The sequence below is a fragment of the Eutrigla gurnardus genome (genome assembly GCF_963514095.1).
Source record: "Eutrigla gurnardus genome assembly, chromosome: 19".
NCBI lineage: Eukaryota > Metazoa > Chordata > Actinopteri > Perciformes > Triglidae > Eutrigla > Eutrigla gurnardus.
In genome coordinates this window covers 18,101,685-18,125,478 of record NC_139930.1, presented here as the reverse complement: position 1 = coordinate 18,125,478, position 23,794 = coordinate 18,101,685, and the positions used below count along the sequence as shown (strand labels likewise).

The following is a 23,794-nucleotide window of genomic DNA, read 5'->3' as shown; positions in this document are numbered from 1 at the left end:
TGAGATTCAGTTAGCCAGTAGAAATCACTTCATAGTGATACTTTTTACTTCTTTGAGTACATTTCAGAGCCTGTACTTTTTCCAGCGTCGAAGCAGGAAGGGACTGACTCGAGTGTTTGGCTGCAGTACATCCACGGTTACCATGACGACCGAGAGAGCAGATGGAGGTAACGACTAATGACAACGACTACAGATATTTCCTCTAGTTAGTTAATAATTCAAATATGAGTCATGTAACTATTATGCTCTTGTATTTTATGAAAAAAGAAAATGTTATTCGTATATCTATGCTTTCTAGTTGTGTAACTTTATTTTCTGTGTTCATTTTGACGTTTGGAAAAACAAAATCTAAATCTACTTTAACTTATTTGCATACATTTATTGCAGAGGGAATTAACGTGCTGCAGTAAATCCAGCTGACTCCAGATCAGATCAGTGAAGTCAGGATCTCAAGCATTAGACTGGGTTTCTGACTTCCATACATATAGAAGAGCCACTAACATGCATTTTCTTGCAGCTTGGCCTCTTTCAGCAAGCAGGTAGCCGAGTCATCTGGATCACTTGCTGGAAAAGCATGAGGTAGATTTAAGCATTACCTGCTATTGCAGCAGCGCTGAGAACCAATCAGGGATCAGGGAGCTAAGAAGATGAAGTCATAGGAGGTTGTCAACACTTGAGGAAGGAGAGAAGGAGCTACTGCAAACATCAAAAGGTCAAAACACACATGAACACACACCTCCTCAACAACAAAAAATATATAACTTCTACATTTTATTTAATGTTAATGCATTTCATGCTTTTTCTGCTGTCAAGTTGTTGCATAAACCACATTTAACGATAATGAAATATAACTTTGGGCCTGTAAGACTAATAAAGACTAATAAAAATAATACTGGAAAGGATAAAAATCTGAAAAACCATCACTATACTTGGATACCATTCTGCAAAAGAAATTAAATAAAAGTGAAGTTTGGCCTGAAGGTGGCGCCAGAAGTGCAGCCATGCTGTTACAAGAATCAAAAGGTTTTTACAAAGAAAGCAGCGCCTTAATGACCTGTAATCCACAGAAAGCATCTTCTAATCTGCCGGCAGGATTCAGGTAATCCTGCAGGATTAGCACTTTGTTCTTCATTCATCTTCACGCTCGTCTCAAAGAAAACGATGAAATGAAGACAGGAGGCTCCTCGCTAAAGAGCATTAGTTTATTTTCCACAGGTTACTTCAGAAACAGGTAATTATGTACAAAATCTGGAATGTTGGATAAATGCATATCATCATTATCATCATCATCATCATCTCGGTGTGGCCGTTTCCAGAGAAACCTTAGAAATACTAGCTATACATTAAAACGAGTGCCTCTGCATTGCAATTTATTGCTGGTTTTTTTACAATCGCAAGTCACTAATGCCGTTTATTAATTCTTCTTCGTCTGTTTTTTTTCTTCTTTGAGAGTATTTACAATTTGATTAGTAAGGTCTGAAAAACACAGAAGACTGCTAAATAAATAAGAACAATAACGGAGCACGAGAAACCGACCGACATGAAGAAAACGTGTTTCATCTCCCTAGATTGTCCGATGTCAGACGTTTTGTTATGACTATAAAGTGACCATTACCGCAGAAATCTCCCCCCCCCCCCCCCACAGAAATCACCAACAAAATGAATACAAATAATAGACAACAATCCATCCGTGTAAAATACTACGCTCTGTGAGAAATCATGGAAATGCACATTATTAATGTCGCTTTGTGAATAAAATGTACCAATTTAAAGTTGAAAATTTAAAGTGTACAGCTTCACTTGGAACAGCACAACTATTATTATTAGAATTATTATTAAAAAGGGGGGTGTTTCATTTTTGTTAATCAACAGTGTTTCTATTTTTGTCACAAGAATAAAATACATACGGGAACAGCAGACGACTCAATAATCTACTGGAAACGACGAGGGATTAAATTATATTATAGAACTGTACAAACAAATCAGTGGTTACAAAATGTTTGAATTCATGGGGCCATTATTTAGTGAATTTGATCATTTCCATTTGTTTTTAATGGAAACACGTCTCACTGATGAGTCATTGACCAGTGAATTAATATTACGTTGCCTTTGAAAAACACAGTTTTTTGACACAAATCTTACGACAAACATGAGGAATGTTATGATATTAATCTAAAGCAACAAACAGTTAAAAAGCATCTTGGGCAAAGTGACACAAACATTCACTTTTACACAATGCAGAGAAATTGTTTGTTGATGATGATTCTTCTCACAATATAAAAATCATGTAAAACCACTGTTTTTTTTTAGTGATTACTAAAAGATGTGTCTAAAAAATGCTATCTAATGGTTTTTTGTTGTTGTGACGAAAATAAAGGCTTTGAATATTGCTTTGAAGCCGTTATATGCTGCAAATGTACTCAGAAGGTGGTGAATATTGCTTGTGTTCTGGGGTCAAAAAGCTCCTCCCCTTTTCAAACAGTTCAAGGTCTATGGCACTTGACAACTTGTTTCTCCCAACTCTACTCTGTACAGCAAAGAAAGAACAACACAAAGAAATTGAGAAACTGCTCCAAAGTGATGAGTTAAAAAGCATGATTAAACATTTTGAGAGACAAAAAAAAAAAAAAAAAAAAGGCAAACTGTGGTCTTTCTCCCATAAAAAAAAGATAAAAGTGACAGATGATGAAACCAAAAACACAACAACTGCCTGAAAGACGAATTAAAAGCCTTTCTTTAAAGTTGCACTCCTGCTTTTTTACCTTCCCCAAAAAACTTGCTTTGGTTACCTAGCAACCAGCCGTGTCTTTCTCCACTTAAAAAAACAAAACAAAGGAAATAGTTCTGACGTTTTTGGGAGGGAAAATGCGTCCCAATTCGCTCAACTCACGCTCCCACCTGTGAGCAAATGACCTTTTCCCACCCAAAAAATATCAACATTAAGCTTCCAAACGAAAGCTTCCGACTGGCAAAACAGATTAAGGCTGAGCAAAACACGCCACACACACCTCTCCTCTCCCAGTATGTGAATGACCTTCCCACTTCCTGTCTCATCATCTCCCGACAGCCCATGTTCATAATAAGGATGTCGTTTCCCCACGCAGAGCAGGAAGCTGCTGTCTGATTGGCTGATATGCAGAGTGCAGGGTGTTCACAGGTTTATGGATGATTTCCTCTTCTCAACCCTTCAAATCTCATAAGAAACAAAAAAAAAAAGAATCTCCCCAAAACGACCAAACCTCGATCTACATTCGCCTCCACACGAAAAGCACGTAACATTGTCCTCCATATAAGATCGCACGGGGCAGCAGACATGGTTTCAACATCTTAAATTAAAAAAATAATAATAAAAAGGCAAACTGGATGACAGACGAGCAGGGAACCCCGTCCCCCTAGTGGTCAATCGGCAGAACTAAAACCTAATTCATGATAAAAAGGACAACAAAGATGATCTGTACAGAGACCACAGTCACTACTTGCATCAGAGCAGGTCACATCTTCAGCTTCTATCGTATAAAAATATATATACCACAGTGATGGCCTTTTGAGGACTCGTACTCGCAGAGGGTTTCGCCGCCGTCTCACTCTGGATCCACTACATTCAGTGGTTTTCCCCGTTTCAAATCAAAGGCTATGAAGATCTCTACTATAAATAGTCCCAACAGGTATCAACAGGTCAGTGTCCTCTGTGTAGAAAAATATCAGTCAAGGTAAAATCTCTCTCCCTCGGTTTCTCGGCGGAGTCTACGCTTGTGCGTCTCTTATGATAGTCATATCCACAGTGCTAGGAAACGTCTTCAGGAGGGCCACGGCGTTCCCGTGGTCGATGTTCACGAAGCTGTATCCGTTCGCCTGCGAGGAGAAGACACCTTTAATAACTCATCGTGAAACGACAGACGTGTGATATTATCGAGCAGAAAGCAGAATACCTGGATGATTTTGTCTCCGGGCTGAAGCGTCATGGACGCCGGCCCCTCGGGTTGAACCCTCGTCACAAATATACCCTGAAACCACACGATACATACGTTTAATTACACGTGATAGGTTGTATTGATAAGTGTCCTCTTGAGGGTGTACAGCACAATGTTTACTGTGTATGTGTCCTTTAAAAAGGGATCGTTTGAAGTGGGGTTTAGATTAGATGCCGGTTGTCATGACTACCAGTTTGGAGAAACAGACGCAGGAGTTCTGCAGTAAAGCAGATTTAGCCTCCTAAAAGAAAGGCTCTCCAAAAAACAAAATCAATAAAAAAAAAATCAATAGCAATTTAAGGGTACTCAAAAACAGTCATTTTATTTTACAGAACACAGAAGTTGCTTGTCGACCGCTGCCCTTTAAAAACACCAGAGTTGCACAAAAAAGTGCAAAAAAACAAACTTGAGCAACTTCTCTTCTGAAAGGTAAAATGTGTCACACAGGCCGCTCTGATGGCTAAACTCATGGATCTTTCTTTTAGGTGGCAAAAAAAATCTGTTTTTCCAAACTTCCCCTTGAAGTATGCTCCCATAAAAGTGATAAACTTGCATTGTCATCTGGTCGAAAGGGATTTCCCCGGCCTCCCACGCCTCCTGATATACTGAAACCCAGCTCTGGATTCTTCTCCACTTTCACACGGATCTGAAACACACACCCACATTCTTTCATTAGTCAGGTATTCCTTCAGTCGCTCATCGTTAATTCCACAGTTACACAACATTAGTATTAAAAGATCCACAGCTGGAGGTTCGGGACACGAATATCCTTCACAGTATTATCCCGATTAAAATGTCATAAAACATACCAATAACATTTTGTTAAGAAACAAATATTTGTATTGTCAGATACACAACTTTTGTTAGTTAACAATGAAATAATCTTGAATAAAATGATGATGAATCATAAAGTCTCTGCATGAATACAGAATGAAAATTCACCAAGATTCGATTATTCTGTTTTTTCTTATCCTAATGTGTGATAAAATCCTATATCGTCCCATCCTTAGGGACACTGTATTATTATATATTTATTAGGGGTGTAACGGTACACAAAAATCTCGGTTCGGTACGTACCTCGGTTTTGAGGTCACGGTTCGGTTCATTTTCGGTACAGTAAGAAAACAAAATGCAAAATATAAATGTGCTAGTTGTTTATTACTTTTGTGCTTTTAACAGTAGGAACATGCACTGGAGCTAGAATGCTGCTCAAAAATATAAATACAAGTATTTAAAATATTTATTTAAAAAATAAAAATAAATAAAAATAACAGACTGTTTCTTTAAAAAAAATTCTCCATCTGATGTGCAACATTGAACAGTTGCAACACTAAATAGTTTCAAGTTGTTGCTCAGATTAAATAACATGAATAAGGCTCAGACTCTTTTTTTAAAAACATATCTTTTCTCCATCTGATGTGCAAAATTGAACAGGGCAGGGAGGGGCTGTTTAAATGCGGTGAGGAGCTGTGTTTGCACTAACGTTGCGCTCGTCTTTCTACTCGTTGTAGCGATGTTCACGTGGGGGTGGTGCCGTTTCAAATGCGTCAACAGGTTTGACGTGTTGCCAGAAACATACCCGACCTCACATGAACAATGTCGGCAAACCGCTTTGCCGAAGTGTTCCCAAACGGGAGACCTTAATGTCGCGGGAGGGTCCTCCAACTCTGGCTTGTTGCCAACGCTAGCGGCATTAGCCCTGACGTCCGCTACTACTGCTGTTTATTGTGTCGCGGTGTGCGCAACTGCGCATGTGCGGCTGCAGCACGCTCCACAAATGCGGTCCTCTACTTAATATGTCCGTATGGAAACTCGTTCGGTACGCCTCCGTTCCGAACCGAGCACCCCGTACCGAAACGGTTCAATACAAATACATGTACCGTTACACCCCTAATATTTATATAACTGGTTTGCTTGCTACATATGAAATAAAAGTCTGGGGAATTAACAATAATTAATAAGAATATCAGATTCTTCAAAGACCCTTAAAGTAATCGTTCAAGAAGAAAAGCTCGCCTGGCTCCGTCCAAAGTTAACAGAATCCACCAACCAGCATCTCCAACGCTCACATATCTACTTTAAATCTTGTAGCTTTATATTTAACCGACAGACCCGGGAGAGTATTGATCTCTTTATCAACGCTCAGCAAGAATGTGAACAAGGGAACTACTTTTTTTAAATCAAACTTCAGCTGAGGCGATGAAGAACATCCTGGAAATCAAATTAACTTTTATCACGTCGGCATGTCTTCAGGTAATTCCACACCAGCAGCAGCAGCAGCAGCAGCATGCCTCACCTCTTGCAGAGCGTCGTGCGGGACTCGCGGCGCCCCCTGGGGCTGATGGGAGACTTTGAGCATCAGGTAATCGATGAGCTGCTCTCTGGAAGGGTGGCGGGCCATCGTCGCCTGGCTCACCGGAGGACGAACAGAAGGGCCCATCTGACCGTTCACCAAAGGCACCTTGGAAACAAACAAAAACACATTTTCTCAAAATTTGGCAACCACACATTTTTATTTTTTTGCTCTGCAGCTAAAAGTGTGTATGTCATACTTTTCTGTGGTGGTCCAGGGTGTAGCTCTGCTGCCCCGGGGGAAACACATCGTCCTAAAAAAGGGAAAGCAATCATCATTAACTGACACGGACATTCTTCATGTCTGGTAATGGCATTAAGGCAGTAATGTGTTGCTTTGGAAGGAGGTGAAAGGGACACATCTGATTAAAACGATGAAAAACGGAGATTAAACTGTGTTTAGTTCCCATCAAGCGCCACGTAATTCACATTTATTAGCGTTTCTTAAATGCTCAGCGGGAAAGGAGTTACACGACATCTTTTTTACCTCAACACCCACTTTCTAAACCACTCACACAAACACCTCTACCCACGTACCTTTAGCAAACACACTCTTCACCCCCACACAAGGTGAGAGGCTTAGTGATCAGTTAAAGTGAAGATGAATGAGCACGACGAGGATTTAAAGTGCAGTTAAAAAGGAGGAGGAGAATACAAATGCAGTAGAATGGTGGGATGTGAGTGTGGCAGGGTGGAGGGGTATCACACACAGGGGTGGTGATTATATTATTATTATAATGTTAGAGCACCTGGCACGTTTAAAAAGGGGGGGTATTTTCACACATCTTGATTATTAAAAAAGCCGGTTACGTCACAGCTTAGAACAAAAAGGTGTTTTTTTGCCAGCGGGATTCAGAGAAAATACAGACCTGCTGGCAAATGTGCCTCAAGAAATACAAGCGTTCCTTTGCAAAAAAAATGACAGAAAAATCTGACTTGAACGACACGTGGTAGACATATTTACATGTATACATATATATTTCTTTTTATGGATGATGGTAGACGAAAAAAAAAACAGGGGTCCCCCTTTTAAACAAGGCATTACAACCAAGAGGAGCAACACAACAAATCAGGATTCGTCCATTTTTCACTCAGAGGGAGACAGTGACATGAAAAGGGTCTGTTTGTGAGAAATCAGATGTTAGGAGTTATACTTTCACTTGCCAGGACAAGTGAAAGGTTCTGAAGGTCAGAAGGAAAAATATATATTTTTCTTCCAAAAGGATGTGAAACCAGCAAGGACTGGAAGGCCCCCGTGGCTGAAGTGTGAGCTGCAGGAGCCGACTTCAGGTTCACAGTACTCACACAGAAGCCCAGAGCTCCGTAGGGCTGGTGGTCTCTGGCGCTAAAGCCCAGAGACCCTTGGCTGGCATGCATATCCCTACAGCTGCCGTAGTGAGACCAGCTCAGCGGAGCGTTATTGGAATTATAGGAGCGAGACAGCGCATTCTGAACAGAGGGACGACATGTCAGCCGTGGCCATGCAATCCACCAAATGAGCGATGACATAAAAAAGGACACAACAGAGGAGGTTTACAGCATATACAGACACACATGCAGTGAATCAGCAACATTGTGCATACAGCAGGGTTAGTGAACTTTACTTTATAGTAATGTTTTATATTATTATTCATAATTTAATAGCTGTTCGAGAGCACGTTTAGGGACGTTATATGAAGCTACATCCTCATTGAGCTGCCCTGCAAGGATGATTGTATTCGTACCATTGGGATCTGTATACAGGAGTACTTTTCTTTACCTTTTCCATCTTCTTGGCCTCGATGTGCCGCATCACCTGGTCCCTCCAGTCGGTCGGCACCCTCCCCGCCACCTGTCCGGGCCCGTCCAGCAGCGAGTGCTCAGACTTCACTCTGGTGTTGGGCCTCTTGCTGGGGCTGCTCTGCTGGTAGTTGAAATCGCTGACGGACATGGTCCTCTCCGGGAGCTCGTGGGGCTGCGGCCGGGAGCAGAGAGGCCTGGAGGTCCCCGGCACGTCGATGCTGTAAGTGCGTGCCGACAGGGGCCTCTGCATGGCCTGGCTCATGGCCAGCGGCCCCCTGGCGAGGGTGTGAATGTCCCGATACGTCATGTACTCCCCGTCGGGCACCTGTATGCGCCGCGGGTCGCCCATGGAGGCTGTGGAGGCGCTGCTGCTTTGCCTCTGCAGAGTGCTGCTTCGAACCTGCCCTCCGGTAGAATGAAGTCTCTCTTTAGTCCACATGTCCGCAGAGGCTTTGGGAGCCATGGGAGGCCCCCTCTGCTGGGGCTGCAGAGGGTACGGAGGCGCCTGATTGCGGTTGGAGTAGTTGGTGTTGGCTAGTGAGTGTGGAGGAGGGGGAGGGAGGTAACCTTGGTGCTCTGGCGGCATGGGCGTCCTCTGGACCCAGAGGCCGTCCTTAGGCATGGCACTGCTTGTGTACTGGATATTGTACTGAGGAGGAGGGATGCCCATGGCCATGCTGGAGGAGACTGCGTATCTGCTGGTGCTGACAGGGGGCTTAGAGGAGGAGAGCAGGTCTGAGGACGATGCAGAGGAGTTGGGGTAAATCTGCAGAGTCTGGTCGTTGAGTAACTGACTCGCTGACTTGCTCCGGACGATGCTCTGGCCCTGAGCTCCTGGGCCGGCCGCCGCCGCCATCATAGCCATTCCCGCTGCATCGTAGGAGTCGTCACCCCCTTCAAAGGAGAACAGCTTCATGCCTCCTGCTTCTATGTTGCTGACGCTGTGAGACTTCATCACCTGCAGGGGATGGCACCTTTTATCCGGCGACAGCTCCTCTGTGCTGCGAGACAGAGACATGTCACTGCTGGCCGTCACGCCTGTCGAGGCCACATGCGCGGCAGACGCCTCCACTCTCCCCGCTTGGCTCTTGTTGATGCAATCCTGCTGGTTTCCATTCAGAATATGCTCCATGTTGTCATTGCTAAAACCCTGCGGGCCGTCCAAGTCCTGCGTCAGCGGGCCGTTCTTCGTTTTATCCATCTCGTCGAGCCGCACCATGTTGTCGGTGGGCAGCTTGGACACGTTCATGTTGATCTGGTCCCACTTGGTGTAGGTTTCCCCCATGCCGTTGTTGATCTCCTTCTCGATGAAGGCCAGCCTGGCCTCCATGGAGAGGTCGTAGTCGCCCATCTTCTCCGGAGGAGTCTGCTGGGTCTTCAAAAGCGCCTGAAGGGACGTTTCGGAGCCGTTGCCGTTATGGAGGAGAGGGGTGGTGTCTTTAGGCTGGTTCATATTCTCATCCTCATGCCTTAAACAAAGAAGGAAGGGACATCAGGTTTTTGTGACGACGACGACGACACGAGGAAGACTCTTTTGTACGTTAGAATTTTACAAACCGGCTTTTTGGAAGGAAGGGCATCTTTGCCTCTCTCTCGGGAGTGCACAGAGAGTTATCCTGACTGCTGTCTGTCGTCAGAGACACCGAGTCAGACATGCGCGACGGCGATGAACAGTTACTGTTATTCTGGTTGCTGTTAGCAACCGTGTCATCCAGCAACGAGTCTGCGTCATCTGTGAATCACAAACGTCGCCGTTAGTGTATTGCTTAATAGACATCATGAGTGAAAATATGATATTTTACTCACTCGATTAAAGCTTTTTACCTTTTTTGTCCTTACTTAAAGTCACCACTTTGGGCTGGTTGATGGAGATCTCAATAAGAGGGGGTCTCATCTCTGCTATCTTCATCTCCGCCTCTTCGTCAGACAGCTCGTCAGAATCCTGAAAACAAAAACAATCATTTCCAGTGGAAACGTCACAATGTGTGTGCTGTAATGTCTTATTTGTGAAACCTACGTCCAATGTGTCCTCGTGGTTCATCATAGAGCCGCCTGAAGATTTAAGAGCGACCTTCTGGGAGCTGTAAGACTCTGAAGTGTCTTTCGGGTATTGGGTAAAAGTGTTGGTGGATACTTGGGGCTCCATGTCTGATGCTGTGCCGTTAGGATAGGGAGCCTCGATCACCTGCACAGACCATTATGATTGATTTAAACAGTCCCTTTACTCGCATGGAGAATATGTATTTTGTTGAAGGGGAACCAAGATTTCAAAAATATGTGAATAACTCTAAATCATCTCATTTAGCCGAAGCTGACCTTCACTCCCACGTCCTGCACTCCGATGTGGTTCCGCTCAATCGGTTTTGCATCCTTCCCAGACTCGTCACCCGACTCGTCCTCCTTCAGCCTGTGAGCCACAGACTGGGCCGTCTTCACCATGTTCTTCAGCTCGTCTGGGTACGGTGTAGGGTAGCGCTTCAAATTTCCCTCCTGGAACACGAGAAAATACAAATTTACAGCTAAAAACCATCTGGTTTGCAGTTTCAGAAGCGGGACTGGGAGAGAGGTGCCATGAATAGTAATTTTCCAAAGATAAAAAGCACAAATGTTGCCTCTGTTGCACCATTTCCTTTATCGATGAAAACAGTCGATGCCAAAATAATAACTGTGATCACAAATGAGTCCTTGCAGTTTAGTAAAATAGTCATCACTAACCCGTGGCGGCGTTTCTCTCTCGTCTTTGTCCTCGTCACACTCGAAGGCCACCTGCGCTCGCTGCTTGCGCTGTTCCTCCCAGAGAGCTGGATTGAAGCTCTCGGAGTCAGAGTTGGGAATGTCTGAAAAAAAAAAAGCAGAAACCAGTTTTATGGTTAATGGTGTTTAATTCATAGACGTCTCACTATGACCACAAGATGGCGCAAGGACTACACGAGGCCTCCAATGAATGAAGGAGGTGTGGAGGAACTTCAGGAGTTAACCCTTTAAACTCAAACTGCACCATTCAATAAATAAATGGATCTGCTGCTCCAAATAAAGTGTTCATCAACATTCTTGCACATGGCTGTGATGATGCTGCCGTCTTTAAACTTTGCAGCAAAAGCTTGCATTGATCTGCCCTCGTCTGACAGTATCCGACATACTATCAATAGTTGATAGCCACGTCAGGAAATACAGTTTAACACCCCAGAGTGTCGATGCACGCTGGGGATAATATGAGTCACCTGGTGTGTGTGGCCGCCATATCAACAACCTGTAAAACATAATAACTGCAGTGAGGTCATGACTTATTCCAGCTTCTCAGGAAAACATGAGGAAAGCAGATAAAGCCCTTTTGGAAAAAAAGCAAAAAAAAAAAAAAAAGCCACGAAGCAGATTACTGGAGGATATCAAACGGAGGAGCCGAACGAACAGAGCGAGTTGTGTATCGTGAGCATTTTCTGGTGGTGCACCACATCACTGACGTTACGGCTGACTCACTGCTGTGCAGTTTAAGCATGAAGCTCTAGAACCACTAATTACTCCGAAGCTAAGATGCAAACAGGGTCAGCACAAGCCGTCTGCTGAAATAGGAAACTAAGCCAAACTAGCAGATGCTTGTCAAGAAGAAGAGGACTAGTGTTTCTTCTGCAGCTTTGGTCTCAGGTAACAAGGTCCCTCGTGAAATGTGAATAAAAAGGGCTTGCAGGCCATCTAGAAGCCTGCTAGGGTAAAGATAGTGACTTGCTGTTAGGTACATTCTTACAAAACTACTATTTCCTCACTTCTTTTCAGCTTCATACCTGGGATGGAACACAAAACTCCCACAAATTCACGATTTATTCCCTTAAATTATTGGCCATAAAAGTTAAGTTCCTTGATTAACGAGCTGAAATCTTTAATTTCCAGCCCTGCTGCCGAGAACTAAAACAGGTCAGACACATTTGCGGTTTGAGCCAGATTCCTTTTTGATCTTTTTTATTCATAATTAAGTGTCGTTGAATGCACAGTACTCACAGTCCTCGGCCCTGGTTTGCTGGGGGAACATGTAGTTGGTCAGCACCGTTTTGTGTGTCTCTGGATCCTCCTCTTTCTGGAGAGGGATCAGGGGCTTTGACTGTGGGAGACAAAAACAAAAAAAGGAGGTTTGAGTGTGCTATCTGCAATCAGCAGCGCTTCGTGAACACACACAGTGCTCAAATAGTGTCCTGCTATTCTCCGTGCCTCTGCTGTGGAAAGAAGTGAACCGGGCTGCAGCGTTGGCACTTGTTAATACTTGGATCCAGTCAAGTGGAGAACACATGATTTCCCACAGTTCGTTTTTTCCTCTAATCTTCTCCAAAGCAGCCGCTTAAGCACCTCTGGGTGCCTCTTCCTGTCAACCCGTTCCTTGAGGAAGCTGGCTTCAGCGCCATCGACGTCCCCTAGGCCCCCCATCACCTCTGTTGCACCTGCCTAACAGCATCCTCTACGTCTGTTGGGCTCTCCTGGGTTTCATTTCTGCTATCAACAACCAGCGCTGCACTCCTGATCCGGAGTGAGTAAATCACATTTATATAAAACGTAGCACCTTTATAGTGTCACACAATGTTTTCCAAGGCAATAAAACTCAAGGAAGATTACAATTTCGACATCAATAAAAAGGCCTGTTTACACAAACGGGATTCCAGACTCGCATTAAAACATCGTCTACGTAGACAGACCTCATGTTTACAGGAATGCTGTTTCGAGAGCCTGGAGGCAAAAGCTGAGTCACCCTTGGTCCACTGAGCCCAGGTCATATGACCTTAGTCTCTACAGTTTCCCGTCAGACCAATTAATCAGCCAGGTTGTTATATCTGGTGACATTAGTATTGGCATACGTGTCAACTGATGAATGACAAGAAATTGAGGTGAATAAATGTTTTGAAACTTTATTGCTTTAAACTCAAATATCTGCTATAATGAGCAACTAGCCGTTAAAAATCAGTTTCTGAGACGTCGTTCAGCAGACAAAGGGACGTCCCGGAGGGGCCGCGAGCCGAGCTGTCGCCAATGTTTCCTCGGCTTGTTTCTCTGAACTTAAGATCCAGACTTTCAGGAGGGTTTTATTGGGAGCTGAATCATCCAGAGTTCTCCTCCTCTTAAAAACAAACGGACCTGGTGAATAAAGCTGGTAAAAAAACACTGAATAAATCAGTGTCATTTTAAAAATCTGCTTTGTCAATGCTGTCTGGTGGAGACGAAACATCCCAGAGCTGCGTTTGCTCACCTTGTTTCTCTGATATGTTAATCTAGACGTCCTTCGACTAAAATCCTCCATCCGGTTAAAATAAATATTTAAAAAAAGAAAATTTAAGAAAAACTGCATATTAATCCCTTAACAGACTTAAAATAGTCCAGCTCGGAGGAGCAAAGGGATTAATAATTTATTCATAGCTTTTAGAACGTGGCAGTCACACTGTAATTTAGAAATTAAGCACACTGAATCAATATACTCCCACAACTTTGCACACAATAAAATCCCTCAGCTCAGCTTGACACGAGTAGTTCAAGAATCACACAGAAAACTACACCGACGTGACAAAGTGGAACTCAAAGCCACTTCCTGACACATGAGCAGACCCCGGCGTTTCCACCTCCGATTGCCTTATCTCGTGTTCAGTCCAGGGCAGACATTCAAGCTTCCAGCGACACAACTCCTCTGCTAACGTTGATCTTTCCACGTCTGCTTTACCTTACAAACCGTTTCCCATCATTCAACCTGTGTCGCTCCAGATTTCAGAGGGTTTTGACAGGTCAGACTACCCCGCTGGTTATCTTTAAACAAAGTATTGATATATGGATTTTTGTTCCTGGCGTTCATTGGGATCCTTCCAGCCTTAAAACATTTAGGGACTACCGTCTGACCTGCGTTGGCATTTGGCGTGTTTAGGTCAGATGTCCTGCAAGTGGTTTGCTAAATTGTTAATGTGCTTTCCGACGAGCAACTTGACCTTGGATTCATTTACAGCCAACTGTTCTGTGCCATTACAATCTCTATAAAAAGCCTTTTACTTGTTATTTATACATAATATACAATCTTACCTGATTTTCAGACAGCCACATGGCAGTCATCTGGTTCAGTTTAGTGAAACTGTAGGGAAGATTCCTCAACCTAAAGAGAGGGGAAAGAAACAAAACACAGGTACAACATTATGGACCTGGTGCATCTAAAAAAAGGTCTCTCAAACTCATTGTGCAAGGTAAATCCGTTGTGTGAGCAGCCACTGTAAAGCTGGCCTGAAGGCATATGTCAGTGGGATCGTGGCCAAAGTTATTCACTGTATTTTGGCACAGAAGAGACACCAGGATTGGGAAAACCCCTGAATGAAACCGCAGTATTGCAAGGCTGCAAAAATGCCTTTCAAAATGCATATTTTTATTTTAAAAAGCTGGGCTGCAAAAACAATTATTCCGATGAATCTGCTGCCCAATTTATAGGTTGATAAAATACAAACTCTAAATCCTGCATTGTCATCTTAAAAACAGATGAGATTGCCAATGATAAGGAACAGAGAATGGTCAGTTTGTGTGTGAAGACTGTAAAACTGGACTCACTTGTTGTTGCTGAGATTGATGACCTTGAGTTTCTGCATGTCACCCATTTCCTCAGGCAAAGACTCCAGCTTGTTGGAATGTAGGAACAACACAGTTGCATTCTTCCAGTTGCCCATCTGTACATGAGAAGAAACGGCCGTGAGCCGACAAGGCTACCCGATACAGAAGACGGTTTGCCACAATTTAACACAAACGCACGTTCTCTACGTGACACACTCACCTCAGGAGGAAGCAGGGTCAGGAAGTTGTGATCTGCAGCAAAGGTGCGAATGCTGACACACTGGCCGATGGAGGGGGGCAAGGCTTCGATCTCGTTAAAACTGCAGTCCAGTTCATCCAGACACGCCAGTCTGGTTCAGAGAGGAGGACAGGAGGACTTTAATCATGTGTTGTAATTACTATACAAGTGATTTTAGAAGTGAACGTCTATTGTGTAAGCATTAGAGGCAGATATATCCTGACCTTTGGTTCATAGTGACGCACTAGATTGTTACACAGAACCATCTGATTAGAAGCCATTGGAAACAGTTTGGAGAAGTACAGGCACTTTAAAAAAAATACTTGGCAGTGATTGGATGAACCATAAAACCCTTGAGGGAGCGAGTCGGGAGAAGAGTGGTCAAATCCCATTGTGGTTAGACACAAACGCATTACTAGAAGCCCGGCCAGATGGATGTTTGTGTGATCTCATGATGTTGTGATAATCCAGCTGTTGTGCGACGTACAGGTCACATGCAGACCACTCCGGGTGCTACAGTTCCCATAATGCATCCCAATGCCCACAACCCTCCACGTCCCCAGTTTGTAACGCAGGCTTTTTGTTTCATTTTAAGTCTCCACACTCATGCCAAGATAAAGAAACATATTAATAAACTTGGAAAAGCTCCTTCTAGAGCCACAGAAGACATTATTAAACTGTTTTTCCCAGGCTGGGCAGTATTTGTCATTACGAGTAAACTGAAATTTATGAGTTAAAGTCTTTGGATGCCAGCGTAGGGAAAAAAAATATGAATAAAAGGACTAAATAATCTGGTCTGTCAAACCAGGTGTCATTACTGTGCAGCATAAGACTGTTAAATGTTTCCTAATTGCTCTAGAATAGGGCTGGGCAATAATTCAATACAATAGTCTGTCCAAAAACCTTCAAAGATCCAAAGAAAGGAAATGTCTTCAGGTTTTATCCTCGCCAGCTATTGTGATATGATCTAACAATTACAGTGAGAGACAAATAAGACATTTAAAAACAACCTCGATGCAACTAAAAAGCTTAAATGGGACATAATCTAAAGTAGCAGCCTTTCAAACTGAACGACCGCGTTGGCACAGAAGTGCCAGAGCAGTTGCAGCTCTCTGCTCAATGAAAAACACGAATGCACTCTGGGGATTCACATAAACGCGTCTCACGGGAGAGCTGCTGTGTTGTAAGAACCATCAGACTCACAAAACACAAAGGATTTGACCCCTCTGTGTCCAACATAAAACAACACTGTGCACAAACGGTGGACTGAAGAAAATCAGCTGTGTATAAAATCTGCTTCCTTAAGATGAAATCCATGCATGGGATTAAGATAAACCATAGGCTTTGTCACATAATCTGTGTCAAATTACACAAGGAGAATCATTCTAACATATGGGATAATTGATAGTGTTTGATGTTTGTAAACAACAGATGAACTATAGATTTGTCTATAATGGATGTGGGAGGGTCTGGACCACATGATTCAGGATCAGGATGTTCAAGCAGCTGGCTTCACCTGTCTGCGGCAGACAACATCAGCCCGATGACATCTACGGCTGATTTAATCAGCAGTGTATCGGAGGGCCATCTGGCTAAGATCCCAATCGACCCCTTCCACAATAAAACAAAGCTCAAACGACTAAATCAATCAGAACCGTGACATTCAATTATTGCCATCCATACTTCATAAACGTCATCGTAATGAAGTTACTCTACATCATCCGGATTGGACCAAACAAATAGAGTATCAGAACACATTATGTTTAATGGGAATGTCTGATTCATCCAGACGGACGCTTTTATGCGATCAGTGGGACGGCGGGATGAAAACAGCACCGATAATCCACCGATCCGGGGGTTTTATCCCGCCGCCGTTAAAGCTATCGCTGCTACGCTCACCCTCCGACTGAGTCCGGCAAGTACATCAGCTGGTTCTCGTCCACTTTCAGCGCTGTCAGTTTCTTCAGTGAGCCTTTAGAAAGAGGGAAAGGGAGAGAGAGGGAATCAGAGAGATGCCTACAACAGCCTCAGGAAAGTTATTGATTACGCTTCGCTGTTGCCCCACAAAGAGGAGTATCCATTACACCAGTTAATTGGATTCATTCATTCCATCATCAATACTGTAAATCAGTTTAGTATTAAAACAACCCTGACTGTACTGCACTGTGTATCTGGACTCAAATGTAATCAGCATGCTATTCCCATATGAACATTATCTCCACCCCATGTGAATAAACATATAAATCTTAATAAGTTATCAATGGTAATCTGCATCAGAAAATAAAGAAAATGTAATTTTAATAACCATCCGCATATATCGCTCAATAAAAAGAGGTATTTACTGTGTTTTCCATGTTTTATAACCTTATTATACAGCCTTATTTAGAGGAATTCCTTGGTTAAAACTCAACATCTTCTGCACGGTGGACCCCTGTGACTATACTGTAACTGGGTCTTTGTGATTTGAAAGTTTAATGTTCTGAAAATGTATTTCAGCTAGCTCAGGAAAACATCGTCTATGGGATTTAGATACCTATAAAACCACAGAGGAATGGATCCAGGAATGAGAAACACATTATAATAAATTAGACGTGTGTGTGTGTGTGTGCTGTAATATTTACCGATGGAGCCCGGCAGCTGTGTGAGGGCATTGTTGGAGAGCAGAAGGTCCTGCAGACTCTCACAACCGCAGATCTGCTCGTCCACCATCTCTAGGTTGTTCTTGGACACATCCAGGTATACCAGCTGTTTCAGCATCCCCAGCATCTGGATACATAAAGAGGAGACAATATAATTACTCACACCGCTCAGATACCTCATTATCCAAGGATTTGACGGTTGAACACAGAAGCGGTGGATTAAAACAATTCCCATCCAAGACAAGACATTATCTAACTTTGTTGAATTATTAAACACACGTTTGTATGAAAGGAAAACAGTTGGTTTATATTCATGACAGATGTCACTTCTTATAAAAAAAGGCCAGACTGTGATTACAGCTGGCGAAATGCTGGCAGAAGAACTAATGCCTTAATTATGACCCAGATACAAACAAGCTGGTCATTTGGGTGGAAAATGAATCTTATGTAACACATCAAAACATCATCATAAATGAATCATGTTGGAGGAAAATAATGACTTCACAGCTGCAGATTTTTTGGGGGGGGGTAAATTATTATCGGGGACATCTGCGAAGCCATTGTCTGCATTTTTTTCTGGAAAACTGTCAGCTTGTGTTCACCCAGCAAAGAGAATCTTTTGTAAAAACGGCGCCCTCCTTCTCTGGGCTCAAAGTCTGATGCAAACTGACTGCAGTTCACTGTGATGAAGATTTAAGCAGACGACCGAGAATCGAGGGGAATGATCTCGAGGTGATGTTCTGTGTACAGGAGTGACTGTAAAGAATTATACCCCAGGTAAAAACGTCAGTCTGTTCCCGTCGATCCACAGCTCCTTGATTCCAGTCAGCTGCTCCAACACCTCAGGCTGCAGATGTAGAGGAGAAAGGAGGTTAAGTGATATGGGTGTGTGTGAGATTTCAAGGGTGTGTGTGTGTGTGTGTGCCTGCTTGGCAGCAACTGGATAATAAACATAAACAAGCTAAAATAAATCACAATGCCAGTTATTCATTCCACTGTGAATTATGATGCATTAACGAACGCTATCTTCCCGTGAAAATACAAAAGCTTCGATTTCCAAAAAGGAAAGAAGTAGGAGGAAGGAGGCAAGGACACCAACATAAAGGTAGACAGCCTTAGGCATCTCCAGGCCGACTGACGGATACTCACCACTTCAGTGAACTCATTACTCCCCAGGTCCAACCTCTCCAGCTGTGTGAGCTTCTGCATGCTTCTGTAGGCACACAGGACAGACAGAGATCTTAAAATCAACGGGGAGAATCGAGCCAGGATTAGAAGTGATCTGGGTCATGTGCCTCAGGAAAAAAAGAAAAGAAAAGGAGGAGGAAGCCAAAAGAAAATCTGTGAATTATCATGTTATGTTCTGGATGGCGTACGTGCTCTGCCTTTTGACTGAATCATTTTATGAGAAACTAAATACCTTTTACAGCTCAGGCATGACAGAAATATGCTTTAAATAATGGAAAACGTGACGTATGCTAGCCCTAAGCCCTCGCTGCGGAGTTCTCTCTTCACAATCAGGTCTCACTTTCTCTGTTACACCGTAAACAGGCGGATAAAACCAGGACCAGTTCACTATTTAGGATGTTTATGTGATAACCAGCGACAGAAAATCAGAGGTAAAATATTATAAAGGCTTATTCAATTCAATATTTCACTACTGGCAAGAGGCCTTTGAGGGCATTTAATCTTGACGTCACTCTCCACGCAAACATAGCCAAAGTCAAGAATAAAAAAGAATACACAGCGTACTTCTTTCCACAGTTTTAGTGTCCTTGCTCGAAGGTAATTCCTCTGAACTATTCATAAAACAAACCGGGGGGGTCAAGAGTTTAAATTGCATAATTGACTTGAGGCGAGATAAAGACAATAAAAGAGTCTATTCAAATCTGACATTTCCCGAGAGAGAATCACAAGTTCCCCAGTAATAATTCTAAGACCATGACGTGTGATGAAATGGAGATGTGCAGAGAGCTCTGTTTGGGAACAGATATAATGATCCTTTCACAACACTGATGAACTGCGTTTCCTTAAAAACACATTCAGCACAGGAACGGAGAGCGAGAGCTTTAACTTGAACACGACCGGACCGGAGGCTGTTTTTTTTCTTCTTAGGTGCGCCTCATAAAAAATGAGAATGTAAAAGACATACGGCACTAATTACAAAATGTGATTTAAGCCGCTTGGTGATTTTTTTCCAATACTTGGAGGCGATATGAAAACATTAATCATGTTGACGTACTTGAGCATTAGCCAGCTTTGTCACATTCTTACATCAAAAGTTGGCAAGAACACTAGCGACCCCCATGTGAGCTGAAAAGGGGGTAAGAATGAGCTTTGCTGGCTCATCTAGAGTAAATCAACAGTGATAAAAAAAAGAAAACGCCATGGCTTACGGCCCAAAGATGTGAAGGAAAACAGAATCCTTCTTTGAGATGCAGAGAACCATTTGATCTATGCATGTGCATGGTGTGCGTGTCTATGCACCGAGAAAAAAAGAGGCTGTACTTTCTATGTGGAAGCCCTGAAAAGACTTCCACTGTGCCCCTTTTGTGCACGCACACATTTGTTTACATCTCTGAAATGCTTGCGTGTTGCTCTGGCAACGTTCCCGATCATTAGTCCTTTTTTTTTTTTTTTTTTCTTTGTCAGGGCTCCAGCCGTTAACAGGTCTGGCCTCTGTCACATAAACACTACGAGGAGAGAGGATCCTCTCCGAGCCACCGGGCGCCGGCCCCCGTCAGTTAGTCGGTGAAAAACGAGAGAAAAAAAAGGGAAAAGTGAGTGAGATTACAAGAAAGGAAACTCAACCAGATGGAGGAAGGATGAAAATGGCAAATAGGGAAATGTGTTTTTTTTTTTTCTGTTAAAATGGGAAGGACCTAAAATGGAATGATATGGCAAGTGAAGCATAAGAGGAGATTGAAAGAGAAAGTAACTTCCACCCCCACAATCACCGAGAGCTTTCACAAATATCCCAGCGGCACTGTAACCTTCCCGAATGGTGAAATAACCCTCGCCACTGTCTCAGAAGAGGATTATAAAACCCTGCCACAGCCGAGCGAAGGGGGCTCTTATGTAATGCAGGGGATTTAATGCTACAGATAGAGGTATGAGGAAAAAGAGGCAGGATGGAGGACACAGCAGAGTGAGAGGAATCTTGTTCCTAGAGCTCCTAAATTGTGTAAATGAAAACGACAATCCATATTTGATGTTTGTTAAAATATGTGAAACACTTACTTTGGCAACATCTTCAACTGGTTCTCCCTCAGCTCCAAGATCTGTAGTTTAGTCAACCTGAAAGTCAAAATCCAACAATTAACAGTAAATGTCTGATCTTCATACTGAAATTACCTTTATTTACTTAGTTTATTTGAAAATATTCTTCAATACTTCCCAATAAAGACAGAATCACCACACATTTCTGACTTCCTCTGCAGGCTTATCCTGCACTCTACTATTAGCTTTAATGTAAAATACATGCAAGGTATTCTGTGGTAAATGAATTTACCAAACAAAGAATGATGTAATATGCTCTTAAACGTAAGAAGATTTACGAGGAAATTGGATTTTTAGAAGTAGAGGAGCAATAGTGAGGTGAAATTGTGTGCAACTCACACCACATGTTTTGTGTAATCAGAAAGCTCAACATTAACTCTTGTGTAAACTAAAAACAGAAAGATCTCGACTGAAAAAACCTGTTTGAAAAGGAACCACATCCTAAAATCATGGATGTGAATATGTCACGTCGTTATATATCAGGACCAGGAAATGTTTAATCATAATTAGCCAGGAGGCATATAACAGGTTCCAGTGGATTTGATGAATTTCTTCATGAACAGAACAGTTGCTCATTTAGTTACTGAGCAAACTAAGATACCGGAAGAGTAATCACTCTTTTAGTTCTGTTTTCTTGGTCTCTACCAACTCCTGAGGAACATATGGATCTTCAGCTCCTAAATGCTAGTTGCTAATTTTGTCTGTCTGCAGTTTTTTAACTCAAAAGTTACACAACTTGAACTCTGTCGGTTTATTAATACAAGGATCCCCTTTCACATCCTCTCATTGTTTTCACATCGTCAGTTGATACACAAAACATACACCCAATACCACAACTCAGCAGCCCGTATGTAGAGTTTGTAGAGAACACACTGACCTGCCGAAGCTGGCCGGCAAGAACTCCAGGAAGGCATCGTTCAGGTAGAGCTGCGTCAGACTCAGCAGCTGGGTGAACCCGTCCGGGAGCCTGATGACGCACACGGGACGAGGAACCACGTCACGATGACGATACTCAACATTAAATAATAATAAAAAAGGACTATTAAACGCGGTTGGGGTCGTACTCACTTGGATATGGGATTCACACTGGCTTCTACAATTGCTAGGACTTTGCAATTCTTGATGTTTTCCGGAAACTCCTGGATACCTGGAGAGAAAAAGCAAAACAATAAAATACCATTAGAGGTTTTAAGTCACCATTATTTCAACATCTGCATGTTGTATCTCCATTTTATCATCACCGGTACAAAACATATGACTCCTGTCAAAACCCCAAAAAGGAGAGGGGTGATGTGAAGCTTTGTTAATATTAAACAAACGGTACGAGCAGGAAAGCTCTCTGCCTGAGCTCAAGATACATTAAGAGTGGCTCTGCACCTTTCCTCTCTAAACAACCAGAGAGACGAGCGCTCAAAAGGTGACACAATGAAAGAGCGGGAAAGGAAGAAGGGAAAAAAAAAAAAAGGACCACTGAGTGATGGTCTGCAGGTTCTCTTGAAACATTCACATTAGGCAAGCTGTGAGAAAGAGGGACATGACCTAGTCTAAAGGTTTATTTCAGCCCACTTTGTTTTGTGTCCACAACACTTAACACAGAGTGCTTTGTGAAGAAGGATAAGCTACTTTTAATGTCAGCGTGGCTCATAAAGCTCTGCTTCATGAAAACACCACCACATCCTTCAAACATTTGTTTAATCTTGTCTGTCTCTGCAATCATTTATATTAGAACAGCCTTTTTAACCTTTCCTCTATCCATGAAAGGGTTTTTTTCCCCCCCGCATGCTCCTTTAACCGTTCTTCAATGTTATCTTGCAGCGATCAATTGTCTTATGCAGTTACCCACGGTGTTTGCCACTTTCTTTAAGCTCGAGGAGCTTAACGTCCTTTTTGTGAAAATGTCACACTGTGATGTTAATGTTAAAACACTGTTTGCATATATGACAAAACCCTTTCTGAGAAATATGCAAGAGGAAGTTATGAAAATACCGACGTAAAAAAACAAAAAAAAAACACCTGATTGATTCTTTGCACAGCTGGGCATTAGAACAGAGAACTGTCAAGCCGCCAAGACACTTTAGTCTGTTTCTTGTTCTAAATACTACAGCAACATTGACAGCGGAAAGTTTTCAAACAGGCACAATTAAAAGGGACTTCTAGCACAAAGCAGTGGGAATGTTTATCTTCAAAGAGGAAAGTGTCTCCATTCAACTGCAGGACAGCACCTTGTACTGTACGGATCAAATATTCTCAGATTGTGTGGGATCCAGATCCTTCGTTTAGCTTTGGTTGTGTCCCTGCTACCACAGGAACAAAGTGTCGAATACGCTGCAGGTCTGGGCTCGTTCACTTCCTTTATCGTTCAGGTAACTTTTGAGTCACGCAGTCGCATCACATTCAAGGGAAAACGGCGTGGCACTTTACCTCAGAATATCTTTGACGTAATCTAAAACATGGCATCCTTCCTGCTTTCAGTTGCAGTCACGACAACACAACACAAGGGCAACTCCGACTGTTACCCAGGGGTTGCCGTCGCCGGTTTTCAGGCTTCCAGCAAACTGATACGATGCCACCGAGTCATTTAACCTGCCAGTCAGAAATACATACAGTGTGGTCACGTTTAGCTTACTGTTTTTGCTGACGTCGAGCTCCCTGAGGTTGATGAGGTTTGCGATCGCTGCCGGCAACACCGTTAGGTCATTATCTGGCATGCTCAGTCGATGGAGCAACTGGCAGTTGAACAGTTGCTGGTGGAGAGAGAGAGAGCGAGATGACAGGTTTTTTAAAATCAAAAAGCACATGTTTGACCAAGCACACACAGTGTATTAGATGTTTAAAAGTCCTGATCGTCTTAAAAGTTCAAATGCGTCATCAAAGACTATGTAAATGAATATGAATGACGTGAACAATGCCCACAATGCAAGCTTTTCATAAGAGATAAACTAGTTAGGCACGCAGTGAGTCAATATTTGGTGGCCTTG

At 42.9% G+C, this 23,794-nt stretch overlaps 1 protein-coding gene across 2 annotated transcripts in view; it reads right to left on the bottom strand.

The window, feature by feature from the left end:
* Nucleotides 1-1,472: 1,472 nt before the first annotated feature.
* erbin (erbb2 interacting protein) overlaps nucleotides 1,473-23,794 on the bottom strand; it is a 44,694-nt gene continuing 22,372 nt past the window's right edge. The window contains exons 4-27 of one of the 2 annotated variants that reach the window (XM_084035745.1): nucleotides 23,443-23,560; nucleotides 21,885-21,963; nucleotides 21,694-21,783; nucleotides 20,778-20,834; nucleotides 18,687-18,750; nucleotides 18,310-18,384; nucleotides 17,520-17,664; nucleotides 16,798-16,870; nucleotides 14,881-15,010; nucleotides 14,661-14,776; nucleotides 14,148-14,217; nucleotides 12,099-12,198; nucleotides 10,821-10,942; nucleotides 10,422-10,595; nucleotides 10,123-10,290; nucleotides 9,930-10,047; nucleotides 9,663-9,837; nucleotides 8,083-9,574; nucleotides 7,629-7,772; nucleotides 6,524-6,577; nucleotides 6,268-6,432; nucleotides 4,525-4,617; nucleotides 3,930-4,004; nucleotides 1,473-3,852 (exon numbers count right to left, since the gene is read on the bottom strand). In XM_084035745.1, coding sequence (XP_083891871.1) covers nucleotides 3,745-3,852; nucleotides 3,930-4,004; nucleotides 4,525-4,617; nucleotides 6,268-6,432; nucleotides 6,524-6,577; nucleotides 7,629-7,772; nucleotides 8,083-9,574; nucleotides 9,663-9,837; nucleotides 9,930-10,047; nucleotides 10,123-10,290; nucleotides 10,422-10,595; nucleotides 10,821-10,942; nucleotides 12,099-12,198; nucleotides 14,148-14,217; nucleotides 14,661-14,776; nucleotides 14,881-15,010; nucleotides 16,798-16,870; nucleotides 17,520-17,664; nucleotides 18,310-18,384; nucleotides 18,687-18,750; nucleotides 20,778-20,834; nucleotides 21,694-21,783; nucleotides 21,885-21,963; nucleotides 23,443-23,560 — 4,005 coding nt within the window. In that variant the 3' untranslated portion in view covers nucleotides 1,473-3,744. The remainder of the gene's footprint in view (nucleotides 3,853-3,929; nucleotides 4,005-4,524; nucleotides 4,618-6,267; nucleotides 6,433-6,523; nucleotides 6,578-7,628; nucleotides 7,773-8,082; nucleotides 9,575-9,662; nucleotides 9,838-9,929; nucleotides 10,048-10,122; nucleotides 10,291-10,421; nucleotides 10,596-10,820; nucleotides 10,943-12,098; nucleotides 12,199-14,147; nucleotides 14,218-14,660; nucleotides 14,777-14,880; nucleotides 15,011-16,797; nucleotides 16,871-17,519; nucleotides 17,665-18,309; nucleotides 18,385-18,686; nucleotides 18,751-20,777; nucleotides 20,835-21,693; nucleotides 21,784-21,884; nucleotides 21,964-23,442; nucleotides 23,561-23,794) is intronic. The other variant, XM_084035746.1, reaches the window with a different exon arrangement.